General features: G+C 33.8%; 1 protein-coding gene across 7 annotated transcripts in view; it reads right to left on the bottom strand.

Annotated features, from left to right (window-relative positions):
- Positions 1–18,029, bottom strand: part of LOC149772614 (uncharacterized) — a 419,962-nt gene that overhangs the window by 46,803 nt on the left and 355,130 nt on the right. For 6 of the 7 annotated variants that reach the window (XM_089947575.1, XM_089947571.1, XM_089947573.1 and 3 more), the window contains 4 exons: positions 10,208–10,436; positions 8,740–9,018; positions 6,176–6,454; positions 2,861–3,178 (listed from right to left, as the gene is read on the bottom strand). In XM_089947575.1, the coding sequence (XP_089803701.1) occupies positions 2,861–3,178; positions 6,176–6,454; positions 8,740–9,018; positions 10,208–10,436 (1,105 nt within the window). The remainder of the gene's footprint in view (positions 1–2,860; positions 3,179–6,175; positions 6,455–8,739; positions 9,019–10,207; positions 10,437–18,029) is intronic. The other variant, XM_089947577.1, reaches the window with a different exon arrangement.

Here is an 18,029-nt window from a genome sequence, read left to right as displayed (position 1 = left end):
CATTACTGTCCTGCCAATATACTGGATACCAATACTGTTACTGTGGTGACAATATACTGGATACCAATACTGTTACTGTACAGTCAATATGCTGGATACCAATACCGCTATTTTGCTGCTAATATACTTGATACAAATAATGTTATTTTGCTGCCAACATAATGTGTACCAATACTGTTATTGTGTTGCCAATATACTGGATACCAATACTGTTACTGTGGTGACAATATACTGTACTGGATACCAATACTGTTATTATTCTGACAATATGATGAGTACCAATACTGTTACTTTGCTGCCAATATACTGGAAACCAATACTGTTACTGTGCTGCCAATATACTGGATACTAATACTGTTACTGTGCTGCCAGTATACTGGATTTTGGGGGGAAAATTAAATTCATATAAATGAAAGAAAGACAAGGTTTATGATGGTAAATTTCCTCTTTCAATTCTTATCAAAGGATTAAGGGGACTATATCACTCTCCTGTTCGTCCACTACAATACAGGTCACAAAGCCACCTGTAACACAATATCATCTATGGATCCACCTTTTTAATTCCAAACTGAACAAAATATAAGAAATTAATGATTACCTTATTATGCTTCATTAACAAATACAATCCATTGTTTTCCAAACTGATCTTATCCAAAAATTGTCTTTATCTCATTTGTAGTGGAAATTACTATATTTCTATTATATGTTGGGGGGGGGGGGGGTTTGGCGGGGGGTTGAGGTTATCTCATTTGTAGTGGAAATTAATATATCTCTATTTTATGTTTCTTTGGGGGGTTGGGGGGGGGGGCAGATACAAATTACAGAGTATTCAGGTGAATTCCTAATGCGCATTATTTTGCTAATGTATGTGACCTGTTTTACTGAAATGTATGCATCATGTATTGTGAAATTATTTGAATCTGTTTTAAATGTGTTATGCAAGGGGGCAAAACTCTACATAACCCAAAACCTGTGATTCCATATAAGCCTAATAATAAGTTGCTTCCCTTGCTTTAATAGTAAATCTGGCAAGCAAAGGACATTTGCTACAAAGATTGGTCAATTCAGTTCAACAGTTTCTGAGGAGATGAAGTCGCATGTTTTCTATAAAAAAAAGTATAACAGTGGCCATATCTGATTGCAAACCAGAACCTTTTGTATAAACCTAAAGGAGTGCTTTCTGTGTAATATGAGAGATGATCAAATTAAGTTTATCTCTTGGACAACACATTTCAATAGATTGTTTTATACTTTTCACCCAAAAACACTTCTTTCTGTCAAGTTTGATTAAATAATATTCAGTGATTTCTTACATAAGTTGATTTAAAGGACTTTCTGTTTTTAGAAGTTGTGACCTTATCAGACTATGGACTGGTATCATTAGGAAATATCTGAAAGGTTTGTATGCCAGGTTTTATATCAATTTTCATTGTATCAATTTAACAAATTTATTCCAGTGCCCATATCTGATAGTGGATTAAAATCATGAGTAAAAATTTAAAGGTCTTCATACCAAAAGGTTTTCAATCAAGATGGATCAAATTCTACTTATGAAGATGAAGTTGTGAAAATATTTTTATTTTACTTTATTTGTAGTAAGTGACGTTTTCTAAAATTGAACAAGCACCTTTAGAACAAATATTTTTAAATTTTTATTTGTCTGATCTAGTGTTTTAAAACTCATTACTAAATTTGTCTGAGGTCTTGATAATACAAGCATGTTTTCCTAATTTTATAAAAGCTGGTCAAATACATGTTCTCCAGAATGTGAGCAAGCTCATCTCATTTGAAACAACATCACCGCAACTAATAATGTGTGCAGGACTTGTGCAGATTCAAATTTGTCCAAGACAATACAGATTTAAACCGATAGTCCAAGTATGATCTAAACAGGATCAAAACCAAATACTGGCAGAAGGACAGATGATGGACATATGACCATACCCGTTTTTGTGAAGTCATTTAAAGCTTTTTCTATTTTTAGTAACAGTAGCCATATTTAATACCAGATTGGTATCATTTGTAAAAGTTTTAAAGGTCTTCACCATAACACTTCTTTCTGTCAAGCTTGGTTAAATCATATTCAGTGATTTCTTAGATGAGTTGATTTAAAGGCCTTTCTGTTTTTAGTAGTTGTGACCATATCAGACTATGGACTGGTATCATTAGGAAATATCTGAAAGGTTTGTATGCCAGGTTTTATATCAATTTTCATTATATCAATTTAGCAAATGTATTCCAGTGCCCATATCTGATAGAGGATTAAAATCATGAGTAAAATTTGAAAGGTCTTCATACGAGAAGGTTTTCAATCAAGATGGATCAAATTCTACTTTTGTAGATGAAGTTGTAAAAATAATTTTATTTTACTTTATTTTTAGTATTTTACTTTATTTTTAGCATTTTACTGTATTTTTAGTATTATTGATCTTTTCTAAAATTTAACAAGCACTTTTTGAACAAACATTTGTAAAGTTTTATTGGTCTGACCTGGTCTTTTAAAACTCATTACCAAATTTGTCTGAGGTCTTGATAATACAAGCATGTTTTCCAAATTTTATAAAAGCTGGTCAAATATGTGGTCTCTAGAATGAGAGCAAGCTCAGCTCATTTGATACAAGATAACCCCAACTAACTAATGTGTGCAGGACTTGTGCAGATATAAACTTGTCCAAGACAATAAGGATTTAAACACATAGTCCAAGTATGATCTAAACAGGATCAAAACCAAATACTGGCAGGACAGATGATAGACATATGACCATACTTAAAGTTCAACTAGCCTTAAAAGATAAAAATGATCATATACATCAGTTTTAATAACATCAATACTTATTATTTACTTTTTACAATAACTTACAGAATACATCTATATTATGTTGCCTAGAGACTGCCGGAGTCATTTGACCATTGATGTATCCATCACAGAAGATTGTCTGATTTCTGTTGTCCCTTGTCAAGATATTAGAGATCTGGCTGGTCAGCACATACAGCCCACTGGAATCAGTATTGTCTGTGTCGGTGATGTTGTCAGTCAGCTGTCTGTTTCCAAGCCACCACCTTATGGAGGCAATAGGTCGTGATGGACTGCTGATGCACTGCAGGATTTTGATATATCCCTCATAAAATAATATTGTCCCACTTCCCGAGACTGCCAGGGTTACTTCAGAAACCATCACTGAAACACGCAATATATGGTACATCAATCTAAACATATGCATCACCTTGATACAAGTAATTTTAAATAAGGCCATGATACAGACATAGAAATAGACATATACATATTTTATTTAAATAAGGCCATGGTACAGACATAGAAATAGACATATACACATTTTATTTAAATGAGGCCATGACACAGACATAGAAATAGACATATACATATTTTATTTAAATGGGGCCATGATACAAAGAAATAGACATATACACATTTAATTTAAATGGGGCCATGATACAAAAAAACAGACATACACATATTTTATTTAAATAAGGCCATGATACAGACATAGAAATAGACATATACACATTTTATTTAAATGAGGCCATGACACAGACATAGAAATAGACATATACACATTTTATTTAAACCATGATACAGACATAGAAATAGACATATACACATTTTATTTAAATAAGGCCATGATACAGACATAGAAATAGACATATACACATTTTATTTAAATGAGGCCATGATACAGACATAGAAATAGACATATACACATTTTATTTAAATGAGGCCATGATACAGACATAGAAATAGACATATACCCATTTTATTTAAATAAGGCCATGATACAGACATAGAAATAGACATATACAGATTTTATTTAGTCACATTGCATGTACATAATAAAAAAAAACTTATAAAATTGCTGAATCTATTTTACTGACAACAGACAATACAAGAAGCAATCAAGCTATGCAACCAGAATGCACACAATCCCAAACCTGAATTGATGAATGAAATACTGACAAAACACTTTTTCTAAACCACAAAAGCTGAAACCCTATGTATATAACAATAAAATGCATTCAACAAATCATGCACTAAATATTATTATCATTATTATTTATTGCTATTCAAGGATGGGTAAATTGGTTTGAAACTGGCTATCCCTTCCCATGCACAAATTCTTTTTTTGTAAGACCAAACAGTCAAAATAATTTCCAGGAATTCAAGCTATGCCAATGTATTCCTGTTAACTGTTGAGTGTTGAAAGTATCTCTGAAATTCTTGAGTGATAAGACTAAATGTGCCACTGTGGCAGCCAAACTGGATGTACGATTGCCACCAGATTTAATTGGAGCAAAGTAAACATCATTTTCAATTAGGACCACACTAAACATCATGATAGGTCTTTAGCGATACATCTTGCTGATATGACCATCCATTCAGGAGTAGCAATGAAATGAAAACTTTATGTCAATATAACTCTTCGTTCAAGAAAGACAGCAATAATAAAATTTTCAAGATAACTGCTGTTGGAACAATCCTGGATGTCACATCAGGAAGACCAACTAGACACCTTAAGAAGTATTCTAATGAAAACCCAATGTTGATATTCAGCAGTTTTCCCAGTACTGTACAAGATTACTGACAACATATTTTTAATTGCTATGTTCTCACCTTGTATTGATTAAGGTTTCCATGTAGTGTTGATCACAAAATGTTGAATAAGGTCTGAAGAAATCCTGAAGATAATCTTGTGCAACTCCATGTAGGCATTTATATACAAGAACTGCCTTGTGGAAATCAATCCTTTCATATATTGTAAACCATTCAAATTCTGTAACCAATGCTTGTGATGAATAATCAATAAATACATTTAAAATAACGTGTACTGTCTTTATCCATCGTTTACGAATCCTGTCAAGCTGAGATTTGACACAATTTCCCAATACATTTAAACAGTAATACATTGTTAGAAGACTATATTAACTTTAGTATAGAATACCTGTTGGTAAATGTTTATTGATTCTGCCAAGTAGGACAGTTTTGGATGACAGTGGTTTGCAAAACTTGTCAATATGGTCTTCCAATTGTAAATTATTACCTACAGACACTTTTCATGTTTGACATTGTTTGCAAAGCTTGTCAATATGGTCTTCCAATTGTAAATTATTATCTACAGACACTTTTCATGTTTGACATTGTTTGCAAAGCTTGTCAATATGGTCTTCCAATTGTAAATTATTATCTACAGGCACACTTTTCATATTTGACATTTTGTAACTGACAATTATTTATTGTAAGAGATAAAGTAGTTTTTGTGATGTTGCATAAATGGTACATTTGTTTTAACTTCATTAATTACCATCTTATTTCTTTGTTCCCAACACTAAACTTTAATAATATCTGAGTCCAATATTCTCTAAAATATTCTCTATCAGAACTAGATGTATACAAAGCTTTATCTTCTGCAGACAAATTTGTATCAATTTTTGGATTCACTTTTTAATGGAACATCACTTACATAAATAAGAAAGTGAAAAGTTGTTAAACCAGCCTTGAGAGCTCCTTGAATTAATGCTTCAAGTTTTTTATAGCTAATACTGCCAATTGTTATTTCTTGAGATATTTGATATATGAATGACCTAAATCAGTTTATAGAAGAATTATCAAAACTGAATTATTTAACTACTGCTAGCAGAATTCAAGATCAACTAGATAAAAGATTTCTTAAGGTCAGGGAAAACAATCCCAGTCATTGAACCATTAATCATTTAATGTAGCCAGCACTCTGTCAGTTTGGTGAGTGGCATTTTGTAAAATCTGATTGTGCTTTATGAAACTGTAAGTTTTAAATTTTAAAAAAATGACATGGATCAGCAAATTATATTACTTTTAGAGAAAGTCATTTAAAAGTGGTTTTTGTTGTTGTAATGGCAGCCAATATGATGTAAATTCACACCATAATGACTCCTTGATACCAGAACTTTTTTTGTCAAGATTAGCTAAAACTGGCATAGTAGTTTCTTAGAAGCTGAAAATAACAAAATGCCAATGGACAAATGACTCAAGAGGATGCATGCATGATCATACCATAAACTAACCTTATGGTCAGGTCAGCTGAAAACTAACCTTAAATCTTACAATTTATCCACAATATTTATATATGTAAAAACCTGCATGTCACACAAACTCCCATCACTGTCATGTGGAGATCTATTTTACCTGTTACAAAGAGTCTTGGTTTCAAGGAGGAAACTGGTTGATATGGATTGATGTTATAGGCCTGGCAATATATAGCCTTAATGTGATCTGCGTTACTAGGGGTGAAGGTTAGACTGGCTCCACTGCTTTTCTTTTGAGATCCTACATACCAGTCGATAGTAGAAGCAGGTCGACTAGGTGGTGTAACACAGGTCAAGGTCACTGATTCTCCTGATGTCACAGTTAACGAGTCTGTGATATTCTGGTTGTTCTGCTGCAACACTGCTTCTGTAACTCTTACTATAAAGAAGAATAATCACTGATTATTTTGTTTCAAACAGATCATTTTGAGCATGTCTACCTGCAGATGATCAACATTTTTTCAAATACAGTTATCTCGTTACTGATAAGGAATATTTTATATTCTCCATAAAATAATGTACAAAACAGCGTAAAAACTGTACCACAGTAGCTATGCTAACAGCTTTGAAGTAAATAATAGGCAGTTCTGAAAACAAACACTAACAGTAGAATGGAGGCACTCACAATAGATCAAGCCTCAGTCAAGGGAGTTAATGCAGCTGTTACTTCTGGGATGTATCACTCTCTGTGCATAAATCATACAGCAAAATTTCAGGAAATAAGTACAAATCAATTATATTGGACAATGGATTTAAATTTACACATATTCATGTAAACATTTTACACATTTACTATGTTACCTATGTTTGACCTTTAATGGGAAAATCTCCACTCTATAAATAGATTTTACTTCATGCATCCATAACAATCAGGCACAATATGGTCCACCAGTGTAAAAGAAATCAAAATTTAAGTTCTGACAGAACACTTGGAATTTTCTGGTGAAAGGCATTTTTGATATTTCTGGTTATTTCAAAAGTAATGATGGCAGCTCAGTTACAGCAGACTCAATCATCTCATCATGTATGTGTGTGTATCTGTGTGTGTGTCTGTATGTGTGTGTATCTGTGTGAGTGTGTGTGTCTGTAGGTGCATGTATGTGTATGTGCATCTGTGTGTCTGTCTATGTGTGTGCATGAGTATGTGTGCATATGTGAGTGTATGTGTTTGTGTGCATCTTTGTGTCTGTCTGTGTGTGCATCTCTGTGTGTTGGTGTCTGTGTGCCTGTGTGTGTATGTGTGCATGTTCACAAGAGCAATTGAACATTTCATTTCGTTTAAAAGTGGATCTTGAATGAATAATGCATAGATTATGTGCTTACAATATACTTACCACTCATACAACATACGAAGTATACACACTTGTTGTACTTAATATCCATCTAAATAATAATGTGTGCCAAAAAATGATCAATACAAATGCAAAGAAGCAATATAAGGAACGTAGCCTTGTACATAGTATCACCAATCTGATCTGTCATCATACTGGAAGAGAGAAGAATTTATACAGTTCAATATCAATAATGCCCTCATGGTGCAACCCAATGATATCCAACTCAACATCAATAATGTCACCATGATGCAACCCTGTAATATCCAACTCAACATCAATATTGCCATCATGGTACAACCCAATGATATCCAATTCAACAGCAATAATGCCATCATGGTGCAACCCTGTGATATCCAACTCAACATCAAAATGCCATCATGGTGGAACCCTGTGGTATCCAACTCAACAGCAATAATGCCATTATGGTGGAATCCTGTGATATCCAACTCAATATAAATAATACCATCATGGTGGAACCCTGGGATATCCAACTCAGAATTAATAATGCCATAATGGTGGAATCCTGTGATATCCAACTCAACATCAATATTGCCATCATGATGCAACCCTGTGATATCCAACTCAACATCAATATTGATTCATGGTGGAACCCTATGATATCAAACTCAACATCAATAATGCCATCATGGTGGAACCTTTGATATCCAAATCAAAACCAATATTGCCATCATGGTGCAACCCTGTGATATCCAACTCAACATCAATATTGCCCTCACAGTGCAACCCAATGATTTCCAACTCAACATCAATATTGCCATCATGGTGCAACCCTGTGATATCAAACTCAACATCAATATTTCCATCATGGTGCAACCTTGTGATATCCAAATCAAAATCAATAATGCATTCATGATGGAACCCTGTGATATCCAACTCAACATCAATACGGCCATATTGGTGCAACCCTGTGATATCCAACTCATAATCATTATTGCCATCATGGTGCAACCCTGTGATATCCAACTCATCAATATTGCCATCATGGTGGAACCCTGTGATATCCAACTCAACATCAATAATGCCATCATGGTGCAACCCTGTGATATCCAACTCATCATCAATAACGTCAACATGGTGGAACCCTGTGATATCCAACTCAACATCAATAATGCCATCATGGTGAAATCCTGTGATAATTTTAAAAAATTCCATATTTTGATTATGGGATTAGCCCCAACTTTAATAATTGGGGCAATATATCTGTACAGTGTATTTAATGAGAATTTTAGTCATATAAAATTTCATGGATGTTTGTCCCCTTTAAAGTGCAGCAAGATATTTAGAATTTCTTTTTTCTATGTTATTTTACCTTGCACAAAGAGACTCGGTTTCAAGGAGAAAATGGTTTGACTGATGTTGATGTTATAGGCCTGGCAGTATATAGTCTTAGTGTGGTCCATGTCACTAGGGATGAAGGTCAGACTGGCTCCACTGCCTTTCTTCTGAGATCCAAAATACCAGTCTATAGTTGAGGTAGGTCGACTGGTAGAAGTCACACAGGTTAAGTTCACCAATTCACCCGAAGTCACAGTCAGAGTGTCTGTAATATTCTGGTTGTCCTGTTGTAACACTGCTTCTGTAACTCTCACTGTAAAGATAGTTGGCAAAGAACTGTTTTGTAAACTATGTATGCATTATATATGAATAAAATGTAATCTGGTTTTGTTTGGGAGGCTCATGAGGGTTATTGTTTTCAACTTTCTTTTATATTTTTGAAAAATAACATTCTATAATTTTGGAATTAAAGGAAAAAAGAGCTATCTGCATCCCTTCCATCTGAGATACACAGAATGGCCCCAGTAAATAAAATACACTAACATTATTGATTAAAAGAAGAGTTACATTCATCTCATGGAAGGTATAAAGGATGGCCCCTTCTCACTCCCCAAGGAAGTGGGAATGAACCAAAAATATAACTCTAACAGGTACAGCTGAATATAAAACAATTTTATCCGTATAGCAAACAAGAACTTTCCATGCAATATTTTTGTTTGACTGGAAAAAATGGAGAATATTATGTCTTTTATGTAATTTAGCGGAAACAGGAAAAGACTAAGTACTATATATATATATATATATATATATATATATACAAGCCATAGAGAATATTAATAAAAATGTCCCCTTTGCAGCAAACAAAATTTGTCCTATTTGGTTTGTTTAACTATGATACAAATTTCTCATTTGGAAATTTGTCCTATTTGGTTTGTTTAACTATGATACAAATTTCTCATTTGGAAATTGTACCCCTACTGCAAAGAAGTCAATTGAAGTCATGGTCACCACATGTTTGTTTCACTTATCATACTTTGATGTGATGTCACATGGGGACACTAGCTCTAAAGAAAGGAAAAATATTCTGGCATTGTACTGGTCAGATGACTAAAACAACTCTTCCCAACGTTGGCAGAGCAGTTCAGAAACAATAATCCTAAAAAGTTTGATCAAAATTGGCAGTTTCTGAGAGATGTCAACTTGTATTAAATATCTCTTACTTGCACACAGGTTTCCTATATTTTTTTGGTAAGATCAGTTAAAAATTCTGAAATTTCAAAGACCCAATCAGTCTAATACTACTCATATTTAAACAAAAAGCAGCTATTATTTTAAGTTTTTCATTTCTCTGTGTTTTCCCAATTTTAGTCCAGTCTCTGGGAGAACCCCCTGCAAGATGATGTATTTGCATTACATTATGGCCTATGGCTCTACTACTAGTCATGTGATCAGGAAACAGGGTTGAATGACATGTACAAAAGGTCAGTCAATTATAATCTTACCAGCAAATCTGACTGTGTGTAGTCCTGTGGCCATGATATTTATGGAGGGATCTAAATACACAATCCTACAGGAAAACGTAACTGTCTTGTCACTGTTGTCACTTAATGTAGTGTATAGAGGTAGATCAAGTGTACTGGTATAGATCTGTTCTTGATCTTGACAGGCTTCCAGTGTTCCAGAAGAGGTGGTAGTTGTGTAGAGTACAGGTGTGGCAGGATTTGACTGATCCTGGAATGTTGAAAATTTAGGAAATTGGCAAAGGATGTATCACAAGGTAGCATAGCATAGTCTAAGTAACAGAGTACAATGTGAGGACACAAGCCATGATTATATATGGGAATTACTGGATGTTCATGGTGGTTTCACTATCTCAAATTTGGTCTGACTGGCAATATATCAGTATATATTTAAAATAATAAAACCACCATTTAAGTATTCCAATCCTTATATACATAACTGTTATCCCCATTATAATACATAATTGTTATCCCCATTCTAATACATAACTGTTATTCCCATTCTAATACATAACTTTTATCCCTATTCTAATACATAACTGTTATCCCCATTCTAATACATAATTGTTATCCCCATTCTAATACATAACCGTTATCCCCATTTTAATGCACAAGTGTTATCCCCATTCTAATACATAACTCCCCATTCTAATACATAACTTTTATCCCTGTTCTAAATCATAACTTGTACCCCCATTCTAATACATAATTGTTATCCCCATTTTAATACATAACTGTTATCCCCATTCTAATACATAATTATCCCCATTCTAATACATAACTGTTATCCCCATTCTAATACATAACTGTTATTCCCATTCTAATACATAACTTGTATCCCTGTTCTAATACATACCTGTTATCCCTATTCTAATACATACCTGTTATCCCTATTCTAATACATACCTGTTATCCCCATTCTAATACATACCTGTTATCTCTATTCTAATACATAACTGTTATTCCCATTCTAATACATAACTTGTATCCCTATTCTAATACATACCTGTTATCCCTATTCTAATACATACCTGTTATCCCCATTCTAATACTCTGAACATGACTAAAAAAAAGTGATTCTCACAGGATTAGAGATGTCATAATGAAATCAAAATAATCGTGTACCATTAATTTTACTGTTGAATAATTTGACATCAGCCAGTCAGTGCCATATGTTCACAGATGTATCAAAATGCAAACATTATGGCCTAAGAGAGAGAGAAAACATGGCCAAACCAAAAACAAAATTTATTTTCTTCTAGAGGTTTGAAAAAAAACTGGATCAAAAATAAAACTCCTGATCATTATGAAAGTTGTAAGTGTTTCACCATCAGATCAGTACATTATTTGGTTTCAATTGAAAATGTGCATACTGACATGCCAATACTAATTTGAGTATGTGCATACTGGCATGCCAATATTAGATTTGAATATATGCATACTAGCATGCCAATATTACATGTATGTGCATACTGGCATGCCAATATTACATTTGAGTGTGTGCATACTGGCATGCCAATATTGCATTTTAGTATGTGCATAATGGCATGCCAATACTACATTTGAATATATGCATACTGGCATGCCGATATTACATTTTAGTATGTGCATACTGTCATGTCAATATAACATGTATGTGCATACTGACATGCCAATATTACATTTTAGTATGTGCATACTGGCATGCCAATATTACATTTGAATATATGCATACTGGCATGCCAATGTTATATTTGAGTGTGTGCATACTGCCATGCCAATATAACATGTATGTGCATACTGACATGCCAATATTACATTTGAGTGTGTGCATACTGGCATGCCAATATTACATTTGCGTGCGTATAATGGCATGCCAATATTACATTTGAGTGTGTGCATACTGGCATGCCAATATTACATTTGCGTGCGTATAATGACATGCCAATATTACATTTGAGTATGTGCATACTGGCATGCCAATATTACATTTGAGTATGTGCATACTGGCATGCCAATATTACATATTAGTATGTGCTTCCTGGCATACCAATATTAATTTGAATATGTGCATTCTGGCATGCCAATATTACATTTTAGCATTTGCATCCTGGCATGCCAATATTAATTTGAATATGTGCATAATGGCATGCCAATATTACATTTGAGTATATGCATAATCTCATCAGAATGAGAAATCACCTCATCAGAGTGGCTAATCACCTCATCAGAATGCTAATCACCTCATCAGAATGCTAATAACCTCATCAGAATGGGAAATCACCTTGTCAGAGTGGCTAATCACCTCATCAGAATTGCTAATCACCTCATCAGAATGGGAAATCATTCTTACTATACAACTTATTGAGATCGTGATGACAAAATCTTTTTAACCCAACTGGAGTAAAGTCTGAAAATAACTCTCCTGAGTGGTAGTGAGCTCAGTCAATCAGGTACAAAATAACCTTCTAACAATGTTCAATTTAGCTAATAATTAAATTTATCCACCATTCTGAACAAGTTTTATCAAAACCTAATCACAAATAAATGGAACTTGCTCATAATCATATTTTTGTGCCTATTCACCAAGTTTGATCAAAATCATGTCAGACCCACAGTTTATAGCATGGTACAAACCTCAAATAATCAGATGTAAGTTCATCATATTAAAACAAATGTTTTGCTAATATTATCAGCCAAAATGTACAGGTTATCTCCCTTCATCCACTGTGGCACTCCATATGCTGGATACTTTTCAAATTTATCTTTTAGGGCTGATAAACAAATGTGAGCATTCATAATTTATATAACAATAATAACAATATTAATTATTAATATTATCAACCTATTCCTCAATAAGTTTATAGAAAAATAAATGACATAGCCAAGCAAATGCAAAACATCTCACAGAAATTGGATTTAAGCTACAAAGTTTGTTTAGAATGTATTTTATCTTCTTTTGCACCAAACCAATTTAAGCAAGTTCTTTGTTTAAGTTGAGACCGCTCCAGTGGCCTAGTGGTTAGAGCATGCGCCTCAGATGCGGGAGGTCGTGGGTTCGATCCCGAGCCGAGTCATACCAAAGACTTACAAAAACGGTATTAACAGCTGCCTTGTTTGGCGCTCAGCATTAAGAGGTTAGTGTTAGGACTGGTCGGCCCAGTGTCAGGATAATGTGACTGGGTGGAACATCATGCTCCATGTCTGCAGCATGATGCCCCAATGCTAGACATCACTATAAACTGCCACATTGCAGACATCGTAGCGATATGACTGAAAAATTGTTAAAGCTATGTTAAAAATCCAAATCACATCACATCACTTGTTTAAGTTGTAATACTATTTGTCAAATCATATATGAGGTATATAGTTTAGCTATCAAAGTTTGTTCAGAGGTACGTAGTTTAAATCCCTATCCTTGCAGATTCATAAGGTAGTAGCTTCCCACCCCCATCCAATATCTTGAATCTAAATTTAAAAGAAATGTCCCTAAGTCCAATTACATTATTATAATACCAATTTTAGTATGTAGTGAAATCTACTAGTCTCAAACTAATGGATAAATGTTAGTTTCAAAAACCCAGAAAAAGTTAATATATATATATATATATATATATATATATATATATATATATATATATATATATATATATATATATATTTCAATTATAACCTCTAGTTCCCAGTTTGTATATTTGTATTTGACACTGGTTTTAAGCAATACTTTATTTTCAAGTATAAAATATTCTGGGTTTTATCAACACATTTGGTGTATTTTTAAAACTAATTATATTTACATTTAGTGTATTTTGGCAATATGACTTGAAAATAGACAAACAGAATCAATACATTCTAAAGACTTTTAACTTAGTAACTAGCCTACAGTTTTGTAATTACAAGTTTTTACAACTGCTTAGTAAACTACCTTTACTCAATAATGTGTCACTGTCTATAAGTTTCTATATAATTTCATTTTAATGCTAAATCTTCAATAAAATAATCTCTAGACTTTTAATTCCATAAATTGTATATTTTCCGGAATATATTTGCCCAATGGTTTACGGAAAGAGACAATCTAATAAAGTGTTATTTCCCAGACACAGCTATGACAAACATTATTTCTTCATGACAGGTTCACTTACAGTTCATAAACTGATTGCTATGAAGGTAATAATATACACACAGCAGTTAAATATTCATGTTACCAATTTTATTCTCATAAAACAAATTGCTATTTACATACGTTTAAGTTTAAAACACAAGTTTGTATGTTTTCATCATCAAAGGATATCTTGTGGAAATTGGGCAGTAATAGTTGTTAACTTATTTGGGAAAGGATTTATGGTCAATCAGCTATCAAAACACATGCCTGTGAATGTGCAAGAGTTTATCAGGGAAATTGATACCAACACCAGATAATTGATGCCTACATTTCACCTTGACCTATAGCATTGGAAATAACCTGGCTACGGCTAGGGAGCATCTCAAAAAGGACAACAGTGATTCAACAGACCTGTTACAGTAATAAATCAGAGTGAAGTTGTTTTCGCTCTCATAACAGAAGAAGGCGACATGTACAATGAATGGATCAGCGCATGCCATATGATGTGATTGGTTGTTAGGTTGTTAACCTCTTGATTAATGGATTATAATACTCGTAAAATTCTACTGAATCTTATTTAATCTGGAAATACAAATGCTTTCTGAGGTCACGCTACCAGGCGAAGTGGGCGAGTAAGTCGCCTAAAATATTTAAACATCACTTTCACCAAGATGATTCTTAAATTATTATTTTGTGAAATTCAGAAAACTTAATAAGAAAATTAATAAAGTTGAGTAACTATTATTCACTGTAGTTTACTTCCTAAGTTTCCATTTGATAAAAGTCTGTCGTTATGCTAATCTCCCTGATTGTGAATGCCGATCTCCCTAATTTGGACCCAATCTCCCTGACTGTGAATGCTGATCTCCCTGATTTGGACCCAATTTCCTTGATTGTGAATGCAGACCTCCCTGATATGCACCCAATCTCCCTGATTGTGAATGCCGATCTCCCTAATTTGGAACCAATCTCCCTGATTGTGAACACTTATCTCCCTGATTTGGACCCAATCTCCCTGATTGTGAATGCAGACCCCCCTGAATTGGACTCAATCTCCCTGATTGTGAATGCTGATCTCCCTAATTTGGACCCAATCTCCCTGATTGTGAACACTGATCTCCATGATTTGGAACCAATCTCCCTGATTGTGAATACTGATCTCCCTAATTTGGACCCAATCTCCCTGATTGTGAACACTGATCTCCCTGATTTGGACCCAATCTCCCTGATTGTGAATGCTGACCTCCTTGATTTGGACCCAAAATCCCTGATTGTGAATGCCAATCTCCCTGATTGTGAATGCTGTCTCCCTGATTGTGAATGCTGATCTCCCTGATTTGGACCCAATCTCCCTGATTGTGAATGCAGACCTCCCTGATATGAACCCAATCTCCCTGATTGTCAATGCTGATCTCCCTGATTTGGACCCAATTTCCCTGATTGTCAATGCCGATCTCCCTAATTCTGGACCCAATCTCCTTGACTGTGAACACTAATATCCCTGATTTCGACCCAATTTCCCTGATTGTGAATGCAGACCTCCCTGATTTGGACCTAATCTCCATGATTGTCAATGCCGATCTCCCTGATTTGGATGCAATCTCCCTGATTGTGAACACTGATCTCCCTGATTTTGACCCAGAAAACTTACCATGTACAAGATTTACATTAAAATGAAGCACAATAACTGCACAGTTAGCAATGAAAACATCAAGTCATTCTATGGATGAATTAGCAACACTGGTCTGACTTTAGCTCAAAATGGAATATAAATGTACCAATGAATGAAATCAGCAGACAAAATTAACCCATGTAGAATCAAATTAAATTTGAGATAAAAAAAAGATTAACCCAATAAACATAGTGTACAACAAGCCTGCAACAAATTTAACAGATGACAACTTAATGTGGGTTTTAATAATGGTAAAAATAAAAAATACCAACCTTTTAAATGACAGTTGAATCTGTGAAAAGATTATCACTTATTAAAAACAAGACCAAAGATCCCAGGCACAATGGATCAACTTCAAAGACAAATGACATGCTTGACCACTACAATTAAGCCTTTCCAAAAAGAGTTGACATTAGGGCATCATAGGGTTTTACATTGTTTCAAAGAAGATTAATAAAACACAAACCTGGGCTGACTTTGTTCATCATTGAAAGCCCCTTTTAAAGAAGAAACTGGCAGTTAGTGACATGCACTTTATTCTGGTTTATGGTCTGTTGCATGCAATGACTGCCTGCATCACTTGTAGATTGCATGACCAGTAGAGAAACTAGACAGTTGTTCTATTATAGCACAAACACTCTCATAAATGGTCACAGCATGAAAGGATTCAATAAGGATCTGGGATATTTATCTCAGTTTTGGCAATGCAGTCATGCATAGTATTGTTTAAAATTATCTCCACTTTGTATGTAGACACACCTAATTGGTGTTGATTACAACAGAAACATCAGTGTTTATTTAGTTTTGTAAAACATTCATTCACAGGAAAGTTAAATGCATTATTTTACCAGAAAACACCTGTGCTGGTCACTAAATACATTGTAATTATATAACAAAATCTATGAATGACAAGTGTTGTCATAAATGACATGTAGTCACTCAAAGCTGAGGTTCCTCAAGACAGCCATTTTAAAAATGCAATGATGCAATACAATGCATTGACTCAATAAAATGCAATGACCATGCATTGACTCAATAAAATGACTCAATAAATGACTCAATAAAATGCAGTGGCAAATGCATTTTTTAAATTAGTAATATACACCATTATGTTTGTTATAATAAAAGTGGTACTAAACACCAAACAAATAACATGGTTAGGCAACAAAAAAAAAAGTCGTGTTTCATATTGTGCTGGTTTTAAAATTAGGGTAGGGAGATAGCTTTATTGAGAAGATATATATGAACTAATTGGCTCAAGTACTGGTCAAAACTGGCTCAATTAGATGCACAAATCAATTTTCAGGAATCATTCTACTTTTTAAAAAAATTGTACATTATATAATAATAATAATAATAATGATAATTATAATGATTAGTATATTTACTGTACTAAGTACTTCAAGTACTGGGCAAAACTGCACATATCAAGTCTGAATCTTTTTGAAAAACAAATCTGTGACTTGTTTTCTAATTATTTGGGGAGATAACCTGGAGGAAAGAAAAATTTTAGGGTCAGAACAAGAAAACAGGGATGTTCAGCCAACCGGTAAAATATTTTTGGCCTTTATTAACTCTGACAGGCCAAAAGGTTTGTTTTACTGTATACTAGACATTTTTTCAGAATGCCATTTCTTGGTCTAACCATATAATCAAGTGTATAAAATCCGTGATGCTAACAGATTTTGGTTGGTGTCTTCATTTACTATGTTGCTGAATAGACGAGGTCTCTAGAGATATGTTTATTAAATTGAAAATCAGTTCAGTATGTTTTGAACTAACCATAATTAGAATAATACATACTTATGTAAGAGGAATTCAGTAATGTAATCACTTTGTGTCTTGACTGTCTGATATTGTACAAAATGGACAAAACAGAAATGGGTAAAGTAGGTTTATAGTTCTCATGGTTTAGTCCAAATAATATTTTGAGTTGTGTTGATGGTAGAATTCAAATTCACCATGTTAAACTAAATTGCCATTTGATGAATTATTGTTATTCACTGTCTAAATCTACACAACAGTTTACCGTTATAAGATACTACACTATT

This window comes from Sinohyriopsis cumingii, unplaced genomic scaffold (assembly GCF_028554795.1).
Source record: "Sinohyriopsis cumingii isolate HCF-2022 unplaced genomic scaffold, ASM2855479v2 utg001339l, whole genome shotgun sequence".
Taxonomy (NCBI): Eukaryota; Metazoa; Mollusca; class Bivalvia; order Unionida; family Unionidae; genus Sinohyriopsis; species Sinohyriopsis cumingii.
This window is presented reverse-complemented; position numbering and strand designations above follow the sequence as displayed.